Here is an 18,061-nt window from a genome sequence, read left to right on the forward strand (position 1 = left end):
GGCATCCAAGGCTCTCCATATCCTGACCCTTTTTTATCTCTGATGCCTAATTTCCCTTCTCTGAAGCATACACTTCACATCCTATAATATCTAATTGCCTATTGTTTTCCCATAACATACCATACATTTTATACCTACATGATTTTATACATACTATTCCCTACAACTGGAATAACACTTTGACTCCAATTCTTGTCTCCATTTATGTAGAAAACCCTATCATCTTTTAGAAGTTTTCCCCTGGGGTGCCTGGGTGGCTCAGTCAGTTAAGCAATTGACTTTGGCTCAGGTCATGATCTCATGGTTCATGGGTTTGAGCCCTGCATCGGGCTTTGTGATGACAGCTCAGAACCTGGAGCCTGCTTCAGATTCAGTGTCTCCTTCTCTCTCTGCCCCTCCCCTGCTCATGCTCTGTCTCTCTCAGTCTCTCAAAACTAAGTAAATGTTAGAAAAATTTTCTTAAAAATTAAAAAAAGAAGTTCTCCCTTAACAAGCCCTCTGCTTTGATAGTTAATCACTTCCTCCTCTATCCTACCCTGTGTCATACACATTTTTCTGCTTTTTATAGTAAGCATTTCTTATATTGGATTGCCGCTCTAATTGGATTGCCGCTCACTTGCCACTCTAATCTTTAAAATCCATGAGAGCAGAGGCTACCTTATTTATATCTACTTAATTAGTTCCAAGCAGAATATCATACACATACTTTGTGATCAATAAATATTTAATGAATTAAGTGAGCAAGAAACAAAAACTGAATAGTGGAGATTTTTCATATTAATAGCTAGGCTTTGGAAGACAAAGATGATCTAGAAGGAAATGGCTAATTAGTTATCCAGATACTTTTCACAAATTAGATTTCAAATCCTAAACCACAGTCCAAGATACTAAAATGAAGAACTCCTGGCTAAAATAGAGAATATGTATCTTTTAAAGATGAGGTAAAATGTATTTATCAAGGTCTAGATAATCTGATCAAATGGATTTTAAACTGAATATGAAGAGGAAGAATAAAAATTTCTGAGGTAAACTCATACAATTAGAGATATAGAAGACAAGAGGAATAACATGAAGAGACCAAAAGTTAAAAAGTTATGCAAGGCACACAAGTAAATAACTGAGGATAGGTCTGAAACATAATTATACCTTCAGATTTCCGTAAATTAATGGGCAGAGCCTAAGAAATAAAACATACTTGAAATTTCAATACCATATGATTAAAGGATGATGACACTGAGATCTGGAGAATAGAATTGCAAGATTGGGATGTGAAAATGGAAAGGAAAAGAATAATTTTCAGAGGAAGTAAGTAGAATCTAGAGTAGCCTTGATTAATAGAACTTTGTGCAATGATGGAAATGGTGTGTATTTGGCTACGTGGCTATTGAGCACCTGAAATGTGGCTAGCACAAATAAGGAACAAATTTTTAACATAAATGTTTTAAATTTTATTATTTATTTAATCTTATTTTTTGAGAGAGAGTGTTCGCATGCATGCGTGCAAGTGTGAAAGGGTCAGAAGGAGAAGGAGAGAATCTCAAACAGGCTCCATGCCCAGGAAAGAACCCTCTGAGGGGTTCAATGTCACAACTGTGAGATCATGACCTGAGCTGAAATCAAGAGTCAGATGCTTAACCAACTGAGCCACCCAGCTACCCCGTTAACATAAACTCTTAATTTTATTTAAATTTAAAGTCACATGTGGTTAGTAGCTACTATACTGGGCAGCACAGATCTAAAGTCTCTATGATATATTATGTACTATGCCTAATATATAATAAAAAACTAACAGACATATGAACAAACAGGAAAATGGAATCCATAGTCAAGAGGAAAATATTTCAATAGACAGACTCAGCAATAACCCAGATAATGAATTTAGCAGATAAGGACTTTAAAATAATTATGATAAACATGATCCCAGGGTCATGGAATTGAGCCCCAGGCCAGGCTCCACAGTGAGTTGTGGAGCCTGCTTAAGATTCTCTCTCCTTCTCCCTCTTCCCTCTCCCCTCTTCACATTACCTCTAAAATAAAATATATAAAACGGTAAAAAAAATGTTAAAAATCTAGAAGACAAGATAAATATAATTGATGAAGAAATGCAGATTTCAGGAAAGATATAGAAACTATGAAAAGAAACCAAACAAAAACTTTAGCTTGATAAATACAATACCTGAAATAATTATAATAGTCTCACAATGAATTTACTGAGTAAATTCAATCTTGTAGAACTTTCTGTGGCCAGAGAGTATGCCTTTTTCTGTGTGTCATATCTCTATTATACGTATTCTCCTTAATGGAAATTTTGTTATTTTCTACCAATAACAGCTATATAAAGATATATGGCTGCCTTCAGATTTGAAGAATTCCTCGGAATTACTAATTTTCAGGCATAAAAAAGGCCGTAACTTGGCAGGATAAAATGAAATAGTTATAAATGAACAGAATGTTCTCCAACATTCCTCAAAACCCCGATATTCGAAGACTTTATCAAATAATCATGATTAACTCGAAATCGGAATTAAAATATAATTTACACTTAAATAATGTAAAGATATATTTCACATTATAGTGATTTTTAAACACAAAATGAATTAATGTTTACCATGTAAATATATGTATCTTTGCAATTTTAAAATATAAAGACTTTACTAGATAAATACATATTAAGTATCAAACAAAACTTAAATTACCCTCTTATCCATTTCATAAGATGAAGCTTCTGTACTTGGCAAAAGATGGGTAATAGTGGCTATTAGGATCTGTCAGCAAAGAAAAAAAGAGTTCAAAAATATGTTAAATGATGCATCTTAAAACTTAAATGTTAATGCTAACAAAGCAATATAAAATCTATTGATAAAAGTTTAAATACATTTTTAAATCCTAAATACATTAACAATGTTATTTCAAAGTAGTTTTTAAATAGATAAGCTTTTCAAGTATACTTAACTATCAATCATTTAAAATCCCCATGTATATAGAACCAGAATTATATAAACTGTCAACTATAAATGGATTTCTTACAAATTCAATTCATGAATCAATATAAACACACATATATGTTAACAGAAAATGAGAAGATATAGATAAACAAAAATATTTATAAAAAACATCTGCAATCATATCACTCAAGAAATCTATTCTGCTTATGAAATTAGTTATAGAAGGAACGTACTTCAACATAACGAAGACCTTATACAACAAGCTCATAGCTAAAGTCATACTCAATGGTGAGAAGTTAAAAGTTTTCCTCTAAGGTCAGGAATAAGACAAGGATGCCCACAACTGTGCTTTTTCTTCGGCATAATACCTGAAGTCCTACCATAGCAATTAGGGAAGAAAAAGAATTAAAAGGCACCCAAATCTCAAAAGAAGAAGTAAAATTATTTGTTTGCAAATGACATCATCTTATATTCAGGAAACCCTAAACATTCCACCAAAAAAGTGTCAGAACTAATAAATGAATTCAGTAAAGTTTCAGGATACAAAATTAATACATAAAAATCAGTTGCATTTCTATATACTAACAATGAACTGTCAGAAAAAGAAATTAAGAAAGATATCCAATTTACAGTAGCATCAAAATAAAATACATACGACTAAATATAACCATGGAGGTAAAAGATCTATACAGTGAAAACTATAAAACACAGATCAACAAAGCTGAAGAAGATACAAATAAATGGAAAGATATCCCATGTTATAGATTGGAAGAACTGGATCAACTGTTCATACTATTCAAAGTGATCTAAGATTCAATGTAATCTCTATTAAATTCCAATGGCATTTTTCTTAGAAAAAGAAAAAAACTGGAGCGCCTGGGTGGCTCAGTCGGTTGGGCGTCTGACTTCGGCTCAGGTCATGATCTTGCAGTCTGTGAGTTTGAGCCCTGTGTCGGGCTCTGTGCTGACAGCTCAGAGCCTGGAGCCTGTTTCGGATTCTTTGTCTCCCTCTCTCTCTCTGACCCTCCCCCGTTCATGCTCTCTGTCTCAAAAATAAATAAACGTTAAAAAAAAATTAAAAAAAAAAGAAAAAGAAAAAATTATTCTAAATTGTATATGGAACCATAGAAAACCCCAAAGAACCTAAGTGTTCTTGAGGAACAACAAAACTAGAGGCATCATACTTCCTGATTTAAAGCTATTATTATAAAGCTATAGTAATCACAACAGTACTGACAGTAAGGTACTGACATAAAAACAGGCACATTGATCAGTGGATCAGAATAGAGAGCCTAGGACATAGGCACTAGCCACACACTTACAGTCAACTAATCTTTGACAAGGGCCCCAAGAGTATACAAAGGTGAAAGGACAGTATCTTCAATAAATGGTGCTAAGAAAACTGGATATCCACATACGAAAAGATGAACTGGACCCCTATATTACACCACTCACAAAAATTAACTTGAAATGGATCAAAGACTTAAATTTAAACTCCTAGAAGAAACCATAAAACTCCTAGAAGAAAACATTGGGAAAATATTCTTGACATTGGTTTTGGCAGTGATTTCTTGGATAAGACAAAAGCACAGACACCAAAAGCTGAAATAGACAAGTAGGACCACATCAAACTAAAGAGTTTCTGCACAGCAAAGTAAACAATAAATTGAAAGGGCAACTGATGAAACAGGGGAAAATATTTGAAAACCATGTTTCTGGATAAGGGACTAATATATAAAATATATGAAGAGCTCATACAACTCAATAACAAAAAAGGAAATAATCCAATTTAAAAATGGGCAAAGGACCTGAATAAACTTTTTCCAGAGAAGACATTCAAATGGTTAATAGGTATATAAAAAGGTGCTCAATATCACTAATCACAAGGAAAATGCAAATCAAAACCACAATGAGATATCACCTTACATCTGCTGTAATAGCTACTTTCAAAAAGAGAGGAGGGGCGCCTGGGTGGCGCAGTCGGTTAAGCGTCCGACTTCAGCCAGGTCACGATCTCGCGGTCCGTGAGTTCGAGCCCCGCGTCGGGCTCTGGGCTGATGGCTCAGAGCCTGGAGCCTGTTTCCGATTCTGTGTCTCCCTCTCTCTCTGCCCCTCCCCCGTTCATGCTCTGTCTCTCGCTGTCCCAAAAATAAATAAACGTTGAAAAAAAAAAAAAATTAAAAAAAAAAAAAAAAAAAAAAGAGAGGAAATAACAGATGTTGGCAAGGATGTGGAGATAAGAAAACCGATATCCACTGTTGACAGGAATCTGAACTGGTACAGTCTTTATAGAAAACAGTATGGAAGTTCCTCAGAATATTAAAAATAGAACTACCATATGATCCAGTAATCCTTCTCCTGACTGTATATCTAAAGAAATGAAATGGGTATCTCAAAGAGATCGCTCAACACTCATGTTCACTGCAGTATTATTCACAATAGCAAAGATACAGAAACAATCTAAATAAGTGTCCTACAATGAATAAATACAAAAAATCTATGTATATATACACACAATGGAATATTAACGTTCAGTCATAAAAAAGGAAATCTTGCCATTTGTGACAACATAGATGAAACTGGAAGGCATTATCATAAGTGACATAAGCCAAAGACAAACACTGTATGGTATCACTTATACGTGGAATCCTTAAAAAAAACAAAAACAAAAACAAAAAACCCAACCAACTAACCAACCAACCAAGTAAACAAAAACAGCTGATTTCATAAAAATAGAGAATAGAATAGTGGTGGCCAGAGGCTGGGAAGAGAAGAGGGAAATGGGGAAATATGGGTCAAAGGGCATAAATTTTCAGTTTTACTATAAAAAGGGTAAGTTCTGAGGATCTAATGTACAGCATGGTGACTACAGTTAATCATACACTGAATATCTAGGAGTTGCTAAGAGTAGACTTTAAGCATTCTCACCATAAAAAACAAAACAAAAAACAGTTAACTATGTGAGATAATAGATGTGTTAATTATCTTTACCTTAGTAATCATTCCATAATTATCAAATCATCACGCTGTATACTTTTATTTTTTTTAATGTTTATTTTTGAGAGAGAGAGTGACAGACCACGAGCAGGGGAGGGGCAGACAGAGAGGGAAACAGAATCTGAAGCAGGCTCCAGGCTCTGAGCTGTCAGCACAGAGCCCGATGCGGGGCTCAAACCCACAAACTGGGAGATCGTGACCTGGGCCGAAGTTGGATACTTAACCAACTGAGCCACCCAGACGCCCCTCACTATATACTTTAAATATATACAATTATATTTGTCGATTATCCCTCAATAAAGTTGGAGGGAAAAAAAATAAAGAAATCTACTCTAAGGGTGCCTGGCTGACTCAGTCAGTAGAGCATGTGACTCTTGATCTTGAGGTTGAGTTCACGCCCCATGTTGGGTGTAGACATTACTTAAAGAAAAAGAAATCTACTCTCTTGTCTTTTCAGACATTTCTGTGTACATGTGTGTGTGTGTAGATAAATATATGCTTTAAAAAAATTTATAATCTGGCTTTTTAAATTAACATATACACTAAACTGTGTAATGAATAAATTTGATAAAAATATGAAATAATAAAAAATTATTAAAAGAAGGCAAAATATTCACATACAGTGTTATTTACCCTGGAAATTTTTTGATCTCATTAAACTTTTTTATGTGCATGTTAAAAATGTATAGGGGTAAGTTTATTTTTATTGTATGCTATTATATTTTCGTAAGTTATTGCTTCAGTGCATCAAGTAGAAATGTAAATGTACTTTACACAGTAAAAGGCTTTTATTTGCTAATAGAATGTAGAATATTAGGGGCGCCTGGGTGGCGCAGTCGGTTAAGCATCCGACTTCAGCCAGGTCACGATCTCGCGGTCCGTGAGTTCGAGCCCCCATCAGGCTCTGGGCTGATGGCTCAGAGCCTGGAGCCTGTTTCCGATTCTGTGTCTCCCTCTCTCTCTGCCCCTCCCCCGTTCATGCTCTGTCTCTCTCTGTCCCAAAAATAAATAAACGTTGAAAAAAAAAAAAAAAAAAGAATGTAGAATATTAGATACATCCGCTTAATACTGGTACTGGAACTGGCTGGGCTTCTATTCATAACTATGCAAACAGGTAAACATTAGTGAAATACTCCACTATTTTGGGATTTCACTTCTCCATTCAACTAGAAGTGGAATATAATAACTCTTCATGTTTATCTGTAGCCATTGACCCCTATAATGTTTAATGAAGCAATGTGAAAAAATTCTGCATACTTAAGAAGTACTTAGGTATTAATAATATATAAACTGATAAAGAAAATAAGGGAAAGGATTTGCAGACTTTCAAATGAAAAAAAGAAAAATCTGCTTAAAGAATGATCTTAATTTTCAGGGGCGCCTTGGTGGCTCAGTCAGTTAAGCCTCCGACTTCGGCTCAGGTCATGATCTCACGGCTCATTCGAGCCCCGTACTGGGCTCTGTGCTGACAGCTCAGAGCCTGGAGCCTGCTTCTGATTGTGTCTCCCTTTCTCTCTGACCCTCCCCTGCTCACACTCTCTCTCAAAAATAAATAAAAGTTTAAAAAAATTTTTTTAAATGACCTTAATTTTCAAACAGAATAATTAACCTTAAAGGTTAAAATCTTCAAACGTTTTAATACTAACATACATTGCATTCACATTTACACCCAGTAATCATGTCCTGCATAATTATAATAGCTGCAGCCAACATTGATTAAAATTAATGCTTCATAATTTTAAGGCAAAAAGTTCTAAGCTGTTTGATATGTTTTCTCATTTAGTCTTCAGGGCAACTCCGTGAGCTAGATATTTTTATCACAAATGTAAAGAAAATGTAAAAATATAAAGAAAAATGTAAAGATAAAGAAAATGTGAGTTCAGAGAGCCAAGTAACTTGTTCGTAGTTACAAAGTTAGTAAATGGTTGAATCAGGGGTTAGTTAAACCAGGAATGTCTAATCCTCAAACCTAGCTTCCTAACCATAATACTACATATTTTCAACTCAACAGATACCCACTGAACATATTCTACATGAAAGTCACCCTAGGCATAAAAAATAATAAAGAAGAAAAATGCCCTTGTCTTAGAGGGCATTTTTGAATTTGTACACAACTATATTTTGTGCTGAAATAGAGGTTGGCAAAATGGTTGAGCCAGAAAAGCCTGGACTTAAAATCTTACACACTTGGGTATGAACTATTTCTACCCTGCTAGCTTGTGACTTCATATAGTTACTAAATCCTCGGTTCTCTCATGTTAAATAAAGGTGGTGGGAGGCAAATAACAGTCTACCTCAAAAGACTTAAGAATTAAATGAGATAATTTATGAAAAAGTGGCTGGTATAGCGACTGGTACATAATAGGTGCTTAATAAATATTAATTGCTTATATTTCCTAAAAATTTTATTAGAATATGAAGATAAGATAGATAAACTCTGGTTGGAGAAAAGAGATAAAGATTCTTATTTTTTGAGGAGATGGTATTAAACCAATCACTGAAAGATGAAGGGAGGATAAAAGAAGTAGAACATTTCAGGTAGGAAGAGTCAAGGTATGTTCAGGAGATAGTAAGTCGACTCAGGTATGTGGGCAACAGGATACTTCAAAGGAATCTCTACATAATTTTAAAAAGATGGGTTGAGGCCTCATCTGAAGGCTTCAAATTCCCAGATAAAGAACATGGGTCTTATTTTATAGGCAAAGGAAAACCACTCAGAGATATTGCTGAGTTTTGTTTTTTTCAGGTAGGTGTCAGAGTCATGTGAATGTGAAATGACGACTTGGCGGGGAAGACCTCAGAAGCCAGGGGATTAGTCAGAAGGCTACAACAGCATCTCAAGAAAGAAATAATGAAACAGGTCAGGTATTGTATAAAGTATAGGAGGTCAGGTGTTGCAGGAAGCGTTGGAGACACAAAATTAAAATTAAAAAATAATTTTTCAAAAACAAATTTCATCTATGATTAGCTGAAGAGGAAAGAAAAGGGATGAATCAAAATAATGTCCTGATTCTGGTAACTGGAGGGATGCTATGTTTTCTCACCTAAGAGAGGGAATGAAGCAGGATATACATTAATAAAGATGATGGCAATTATCAATTTGCATGTAGCATTTAAAACCAAGAACAGAGGGGCGCCTGGGTGGCACAGTCGGTTAAGCGTCCGACTTGAGCCAGGTCACGATCTCGCGGTCCATGAGTTCGAGCCCCGCGTCAGGCTCTGGGCTGATGGCTCGGAGCCTGGAGCCTATTTCCGATTCTGTGTCTCCCTCTCTCTCTGCCCCTCCCCCGTTCGTGCTCTGTCTCTCTCTGTCCCAAAAATAAATAAACGTTGAAAAAAAAAAAAATTTTTTTTTTAAAATTAAAAAAAAAAAAATAAAACCAAGAACAGAGTCTCCTAACATAAAATACAAAAGGACTGTCATGAACTTTGATATCTAAAACCAAAACCAAAACCAAAACCAAAAACCAAAAAAACCAGCCTGGGTTGCCATTATTTAGCCACGCAAAATTTAAAGAAATTATTAAATAATTTTATATTTCAAGGTATCCAAATCTAAAGGTTTTTTAACAGGGTCATAATAAATAAATGAGAAATACTTACTTGAATAATTTTCAAGGGAGAATCAGGTTGGTAAATCTGAAGTCTAGGTACATAATGAACCAGCATGTGAAGCATGTTACAAGCTACATGGGCTACTGTTTTATTGGTAAACTGTAATAACAACAACAACAAATTATTCATTAATGCATTAGTTGCTGAAAAACTTTAAATTTCATACCTGTTTCTTTTTTTACTCTAAATTTGAGTATTAAAATACTATTAAGAGAATAAATATATAGTTGCAAAATAAGAATTCACAATATATTCCAAAAACAATTAACTTTATTTTTGATTTTGAATGTTTGTCTCCATTAAAGTTTTATTCCATTTTCCCTCACCTAAATTTGCAACAGCCTGTAATCTTTTCAGTCTCTTCTCCATTCCAATCTGTTCCCCATTCCAATCAACTCTACACAATATTTTCAAATTAATCTTCTAAAGAACTGCTCTGATGCTCACATTCTTTATGCTTAAAGTTCTCAGATGACTCCCGAACGGCATAAAGTCAAACTTGTTATGCTCAGCTTTTTATGACCACATGTCCCCCACTCTTCAAACCCTAACCAAATGCCTCCTATTTCCAAAGTCTTCTCTAACACCCAAGTCAAAGTTGATGTTTCCTCTGACCTCAATCAGCATTTTACATGCACTATTCATTTGGTTCTCTCAGCTTTTTTTTTATTACTCTTATTTTAATCTCTCCAGTCATCATATTATTAACTTTTGAATCTAGTTTTTATAATTTTTTTTCATTCTGATATCCCTCAATCTGACCAGCAAAGCACCTCAAACATAGTACATACTATGACACAAATATTTGTCATATAAGTAGTATTTGTACTTTTTATGTTTACATTCTACATAGAAAGCGCATTACAAGTTTTAAGACAAAAATAATATCATGCATACTTTCCCAAGCAAAAAATTTACTCATTCACACCCTCCAAATAATTAGGCTATTATTTTTTAACAAATCTTACTCTTGTTAGTTACAAAGAGACCATTTAACTTGAATAATAAAGCCAAATCATGCAACAGCTCAAGAATTCAGGAAGTAATAAGGACTGAAGAGTAACTTACAAAAATAATGATTAGGAAAATATAAATGACCTTACAAATTAAATGACATAAAAAGCTGAGATAAAATTGGTGATCACCACAATACCCTACATTCAAGAGTAGGGCCACTCAAGGAAAAAGTCAAGATCAAGGAAATAATGTGTTAATAAATGAATAATAATAAAATGTAACACTTAATAAATGTCTTATCCTATAAAGACATAAGATATAATAAACACTTGGAGAAAAAGTCATGCATTCTATATCAATATATTCCACTAAATAGGTTTTTTTTTTTTTACCTTTAAGGAAACACAAATTACATTCAGAGCTTCCTTAATTTGAGGATGATGAGACTCATGGACTAGTTCTTCACAAATCCAAATACCTAAACTGCACAGTGCTACACATCTGCAAAAAAGGCAACCAACATTGATATAAATAAAAGTGCATGAGACTTGAAATGAAATGAAACCACCACCTCAACCAAAATACCAAAACAAACCATCCTAGAAAGAACATGCACTGTTTAAATGAATCAATTTTTACTCTGTATATTAGCTCTTCTTAGCAAGAGAAAGTAGGAGGAAAGCACATGGCTCCAAACTAAAAGCCTAATTTTCAAATATAATTTGCTAACAATCTCATAGGAGGGGATAACACACAGGATCTTTTTAACAAACCTATATTAATAAATTGATATTGCCATAAAGCGTCCCAAACAAATATGTAACCTGCTTTCAAAAAAGGAAAGTGTGATTTTTGTTGACAGCACCAAATGAACTTCAGTGAAAACATGAAGCTGCTGGGTCAAAGATTATTTTCATAACCCTTAAATCTAACATAGCCAGCTATAAATTCTTTAAAACAAATTGGCAATACAAATAAAATTCATATGTTTTATAAAGAGATTCCAAAAGAAACAGAATTTGCATAATTTTTTCTATCCCCTAATGTCTTGTGAAACTTCATTTCCCTACTTCAACTGAGTTTCAGCTTGAAGGGACTTATTAGATGATCAGAATCAGTAAAAGAATCAGTAAAAATTCTATTAGTGTGTTCAAGTATAAGCTTCTGATGAAGCACATATTGGTTCCCTCAACTCCTTAAAAAGTCAACTCATTCTAGTATTCTGCTATACTTGGCATGTCCTGATACGGACATTCTTTTCTCTTTTTTTAAAGTTTATTTATTTATTTTGAGAGAGAAAGCAAGAGCACGCACACACAAGTGGGGTAGGGGCAGAGAGAGAGGGAGAGAGAGAATCCCAAGCAAGATCTGTGCAGAACATGGAGCCTGACACAGGGCTCGATCTCACAACCCTGAGATCATGACCTTAGCCAACATCAAGAGTTGGATGCTTAACTGAGTGAGCCACCCAGGTATCCCCCTCCCCATGATGATATTCTTAACATTTTTTCAGTAGAATGCTAAATTTCAGAACAATTCAATGCAGAAATTGTTTTCTTCCTGAACACAGATGATCAGAAGTTAAGTGTCTTCTTTCAGTTTATCATAGTGTTAATGCTAATAAATTATTTACTATCAAAAGTACCAAAGGATGCCTGGATGGCTCAGTCAGTTGAGTGTCAGACCTCAGTTCAGGTCATGATCAGGTTTGTGGGTTGGAGTCTCACACTGGGCTCTCTGCTCTTAGCGCAGGGCCTGCTTCAGATCCTGTCTCTCTCTACCTCTTCCCCACCTGCACACTATCTCAAAAAAATAAATAAACATTAAAAAAAAAAAACTACCATAAAGTCTTCTAAGCGAAGTCTACTGCTTTATTTCTTCCCTACTGTTGCCCACCTATAAATATTCTAGATCTAAATAACCAAGTTTCAGGTTTAGCAGTGGGAAGCACTGTAATCCTACAGTAATAATAAACTCCATGAATGCAGCTAATTAACACAGACCAGAAGTAAAATGCTTACCAGACATGTTTATAATTGAGGGGTAAGATCAAATTTGTGTGTGCATGTGTGGGTGTGTGTATGTTTGTGTGTTTCCTACATTCTTCAAGATATTCAAATAATTTAGATTATTCCCAGTATGGCTCAAGTCTGTGCTCCTGGTCAGATTTGGGGGTCTTCTAAGACCTCACATTCCTGAAAGGAAAGCAAGTTTAGAAAATACTTATATTCAACTTTTGGGATTTCCCTATACTCTCAAGACAAGCTAATGTGTTAATGATTCCCAAGTCTACTTCTGGGCAGCTATGTTTTAGGCTTCAATGTTCTTTCACTTGAGAGGCAACACAGTTTAAAAAAGAAAAAAAAAAAAAAAAGGCAGAAGATCTAGGATCTGAAGCTCGAAGTTCAAATCTGGTTCTGTCACTTATTACTTATATATCTGATACGGCTCTGAAGACAAAATGCCAGAGTTGCAATCATGGGTCTGCCATTTCTGGATGATAGGGCAGATTATTTAAATTCTCTGGGCTCCCATCTATAAAAAAATCAGATAAAAACTGCACATATGTCCTAGAAATGTTGCAAAGATTAAATGAGGTAATAAGGTGTTCAGAACAGTGCCTAGCACAGAATAAATGTTAGTTTTCTAAGCCATCAGTTTTTTGCTAGTAAAGTTGGAAGAATAATGATTCCAGTAATTTCTTAGAATTGTGATGAGGATTAAGTGGAACAATTTGACAGGAAAATCCTTATAAACTTAAAAGGTTATCATTATTAATCATTAGCATAGCAAATGTTAAAGAAATAATATTGATAATAATCACATTTGGGGTTAAGGCTACCAGAAATGAAAATATGGGAATACTGGAAAGACAATGTCATTTTCTGGAGTAGTTATCCAGTATTAAAATGAAACTAATATGGGGCGCCTGGGTGGTGCAGTCGGTTAAGCGTCCGACTTCAGCTCAGGTCACGATCTCGCGGTCTGTGAGTTCGAGCCCCGCGTCGGGCTCTGGGCTGATGGCTCAGAGCCTGGAGCCTGCTTCCGATTCTGTGTCTCCCTCTCTCTCTGCCCCTCCCCCCTTCATGCTCTGTCTCTCTCTGTCTCAAAAATAAATAAAAACGTAAAAAAAAAAAATAATAAAAAAATGAAACTAATGTAAAAGAAGAATTTATTCAAAGAGATTTGTTTCTAGTTAAACTTGGCTATTAAGAAAAATATCCAACTGCATTAAAGGCTAGAGCTATGTCTCATTTAAGCAAACTGCTCATTTTACATTAATTCTGGTTGCTGTTAAAAGGTTTAAATTGCAATTAGAATCCAAATGGTCAAAGCCATAATCCATATTTTTTAGAACCTTGGGTCAAAAAAATGTGCAGATGTTAGGAAAAGAGGAAGCATTCCAGACATGTAGGTCAGAACAGTAGTAAACGCAGACTACTACTGAGGCTAATTACACAGTATTAGAATTAGCTCAAGAAATAGAAAATATAAATTAATGATATTTTTGAGAAAAGAAGGAACATGGTGTGTTATTGGTATCCTGCTGATTTAAATCTCCATCTTTCTGGAAAGGTCTAGTAAAACAGAGAAAATGACAGTTTTCACTTCTTAACAAGATGTTTAGAAGGGAAAACATTCTAAAGTCTTTTTATATTCTATTTTTAAAAAATACCCTGATAAAATATTTATAAATTTTCCTATTTTTTTCTACATTAAAAATATTTCCTTTGAATTCAACTTAAAAAATATTCATTGGGTAATTACTAGTACATTACAAAGTATTGCATAAGAGATAGTGACAAATAAAATCTGAAGGGAAAGCAAAACGTACTTGAATAAAATTAAATCATTTTAGATATAGAAGGTAAAGACACTGAACAAGGTGACCAGGATTTTATTTTTTTAAGATTTTTTTTTTAATGTTTACTTATTTTTGAGAGAGAGAGAGAGAGAGAAGCAGAGAGAGGGAGACACAGAATCTGAAGCAGACTTCAGGCTCAGAGCTGTCAGCACAGAGCCCGATGCAGGCCTCGAACTCACAAACCGCGAGATCATGACCTGAACCAAAGTGAAATGCTTAACTGAACGAGCTACCCAGGTGCCCCTAGGATGAAGGAAGGTTTGTATTCAAATCATGAAAAGAGTAAGTATTTAATAATATAAATAATTTAGATTTATAATTCAAAACAGCTTTTGTGTATTTGAAACAATCTGGACTGCTGAATAATTCAATCAACTTCTACAATAAGATTCCAAAAACAGAATAGTTATGTCAAGTCTTAAGGATATCTGACCTACCGTGCAGGGCCAGAGGGCTCATCTCTTGCTGAGCTTAATACAGTTTTGATTATAAGTTCCTAGAATAAAGGAAGAAATAATGGTAATGACTAAAATTTCATTCATTCATCCATTCAACAAGTATTTATTAAATGGCCACTATGAGCCCAGACACTGTGCCAGGTGCTAGGGATACAACAAGGAAATAAAAGTCTTTGTTCTCACCCATATACTTTTAATACAGTCTAATATTATTCATAAAATTAGCTAAATAAATAAAACAATGGTATGGTCTAAATGTTTATGTTCCCCCAAAATTCTTACGTTAAAATCCTAACCCCCAAAGATGATGGCATTAGGAGGTGCTTATTAGGTGATGAGGATGGAGACTTTATGAATGGAATTAATGCTCTTATAAAAGAGACCACCACAGAACTCTCTAACTCCTTCTACTCTGTGAAGACACAGTGAGAAGGTGCCAGCTATAAACCAGCGAGAGAGCCCTCACCAGAATACAACTTTGCTGGAGACTTGATCTTGGACATCTCAGCCATCAGAACTATGAGGAATAAATTTATGTCATTTATAAGCAACCCAGTTGGTACTATTTTTTTTTTTTTTTGGTAGTATCTTGTTAGAGCAGCACAAATTAAAACAAGTTATTTCTGAAATTTACAACCAAATACATATGTTCGAAAAAAGAATCCTTTTTTCCTGATTAGAAGCGTAATAAAAGCTCACTATAATGAAAAAAGATTTAATTGCTCAAAAGTACGAACATCGTTTCAAAACTCTGAGAAATATTCATTTAAAAGCAACCTTCTTCTTTTTGATAATTTGCAAAACATGATAATATGTGAGTTTGGGGATAAGTTCTAAATAATAGTTAAAATTATGTAAATGAATAAAACATTCAAAAGGCAGAATAAAGAGAAAGTCATTATCTAAAGAGGATCTTGTAACAAGTTTATGTTTAGCAAGCAGGGAAAGAAAACTAGTCTATTAAGGAGTCACAGAATATTTAGAGAAGCAAGAAGAAAATCAAGATAGATCTGTGCAACATAAGTCCAAATTGAAGAGATTTCGGAAGTCAGGAACATCAACACTGGGCCAGTACTATAGTGGCTAAGGAAAGGAAAACAAGAATGACACTAGGTTTGATGATTAAGAATCTATTTGTTCCTTTTTTTCAAAAATATTCATTCATTCATATATTCAAAAAGCACTTATCAGCTACACAGATTGTAAGCTCCTTAAGAGGAGTAAACTACTTATCTTTGTAAACTTAGCATCTAGCCCAGTGGCTGGCAATTAATAGATACTTGAAAGGTATCCATTTAAGCCCAAGAGCTTTCTATGTCTTAGATCCTGTCTTAAATGCTGGAAAGAAACAGATGGTTAAGACAACAGTATCTTTTTTTTTTTTTTTTTTTTTTAATTTTTTAACATTTTTTTTAATTTATTTTTGAGACAGGGAGAGACAGAGCATGAACAGGGGAGGGTCAGAGAGAGGGAGACACAGAATCTGAAACAGGCTCCAGGCTCTGAGCCGTCAGCACAGAGCCCGACACGGGGCTCGAACTCACGGACCGCGAGATCATGACCTGGGCCAAAGTCGGCCGCTTAACCGACTGAGCCACCCAGGCGCCCCAAGACAACAGTATCTTAACTTTAACTTCAGAAAGTCACAGAAGACTTCACAAAAGGGTCTTAGGTAAATAGGATTTTGACAAATGATCAAGGTCAAAGATTATGTTTGAGTGATTAAGAGACACAAGAAGAAGAAACCAGGTCTATATAATGATGTTTTAGGCAGAAAGAAATGGGTTTTCAAAGGCACAGAATCGAAAAACAGCATGGTATGTCCCATGTGGCTATATGGCTGCAGTTTAGAGTACGCGGGGAGTGGTTTTCAGTGAAAATGTGAAAACTACATATGACCACTGTGGCATGTAACTTTCCCTTAAATCTTCACTTTTCTGAATGAGAATAATTATCATTTTCTTAGGCTTTTTGCTTTCTTCATCATTAACAGAATTAGCTTTTATTTTGGAAATACCCCTTCCCCAAAGTTTGATTTTTTTAATCATTTCAGCCATTACTACCTATATACAATGGCCAGAAGTGAACAAGTCCACTCTGAAATGCAGATCATATGTAGTAAGCTAGGCTAATCCCTAACAAACTTAAAAACTACTACCTATCCCTGACCTTCAGGATCTTCTGAAAATAGAAGAAACCAAAATATGACATCTCTGAAGACCAAAGGTATAGTTTTTATTAATTGTCATTGTAAATCTGCACTGACCTAACGCAATTTTATGTGTAACTGAAAGTCACTTGTTTAACAAATGTTTCAGGAGTCCCAGATGCCAAGCAGCCTGTTAAACTCTGAGGATACAGCAGTAAATAGGACCTTTTACTAGGTAAATAGGACCTACTGTGGTGTTTGTCTGAAGTATAAACACTAAATAAGTAATTATAGATGTTATAAATGTTGTAAAGAGAAATATGGGTGGCATGAAAAATACATGCAGAACTCCTGACAAAAACTGGATTGAAAAACTTTCAGAGAAAACCAAAGTTAAAAAAAAAATTATCAGCATGACTTCTGAGGAGCTATGAGGCCTCAGATACATAAGATCCCCACCCCAATTCCACACTTTCCTACAGCAAAACAGAATATTTCCATTACATTGTTTGATACATCACATTGGGAAATTACGAGAGAGAGAGAGAGAGAGAGAGAGAGAGTCTCAAATTTGCAGGTTTAGTACCATCTCAATCTTAGGAACCTTAGAAGTAGCCTACTATCTGTCTCATAGGATGTTTCAATAAATGTTCAGTGAGCGAATAAAAGAATCCTATGATATTGGCATATGAATGGATTCAATAATGAGAAAACATTTCCAAAGAAGTTATCAACACAAAAAAGGCTATGCTCCTAACAGACATTCTAGCTTTGTGTCTGATGGGTATGGCTGGCTAACGTTCTTTAACGATTATGTGGATTTCTAAAGGAAAAGAACACAAATTGTATCAAACATACATTACTTAAAAAGTCATTTAAATACTAAAAATTCGCAACTGATTTCTTACCTTAACATCTGTAAACTGAGACATGGCAATATCAGGAATGTTGGGATGGAGAGCAGGGAGTTCACAATATAAGTTAGGAAAACAAACCAAGGATCCCAGAAGAACTTGTGCTTCCACTCTTGGTGCCTATGTATCAGATTTTTTAAATCTTTAAAATGTATTTGACT

The 18,061-nt window shown here is 34.8% G+C and overlaps 1 protein-coding gene across 13 annotated transcripts in view; it reads right to left on the reverse strand.

Moving 5' to 3' along the window:
* The window catches only part of RALGAPA1 (Ral GTPase activating protein catalytic subunit alpha 1), a 281,757-nt gene that overhangs the window by 114,150 nt on the left and 149,546 nt on the right, over positions 1-18,061 (reverse strand). For all 13 annotated transcript variants that reach the window (XM_045450711.1, XM_045450709.1, XM_045450708.1 and 10 more), the window contains 5 exons: positions 17,895-18,020; positions 14,817-14,875; positions 10,907-11,015; positions 9,546-9,656; positions 2,697-2,765 (listed from right to left, as the gene is read on the reverse strand). In XM_045450711.1, the coding sequence (XP_045306667.1) occupies positions 2,697-2,765; positions 9,546-9,656; positions 10,907-11,015; positions 14,817-14,875; positions 17,895-18,020 (474 nt within the window). The remainder of the gene's footprint in view (positions 1-2,696; positions 2,766-9,545; positions 9,657-10,906; positions 11,016-14,816; positions 14,876-17,894; positions 18,021-18,061) is intronic.

This window comes from Leopardus geoffroyi, chromosome B3, assembly GCF_018350155.1.
Source record: "Leopardus geoffroyi isolate Oge1 chromosome B3, O.geoffroyi_Oge1_pat1.0, whole genome shotgun sequence".
NCBI lineage: Eukaryota > Metazoa > Chordata > Mammalia > Carnivora > Felidae > Leopardus > Leopardus geoffroyi.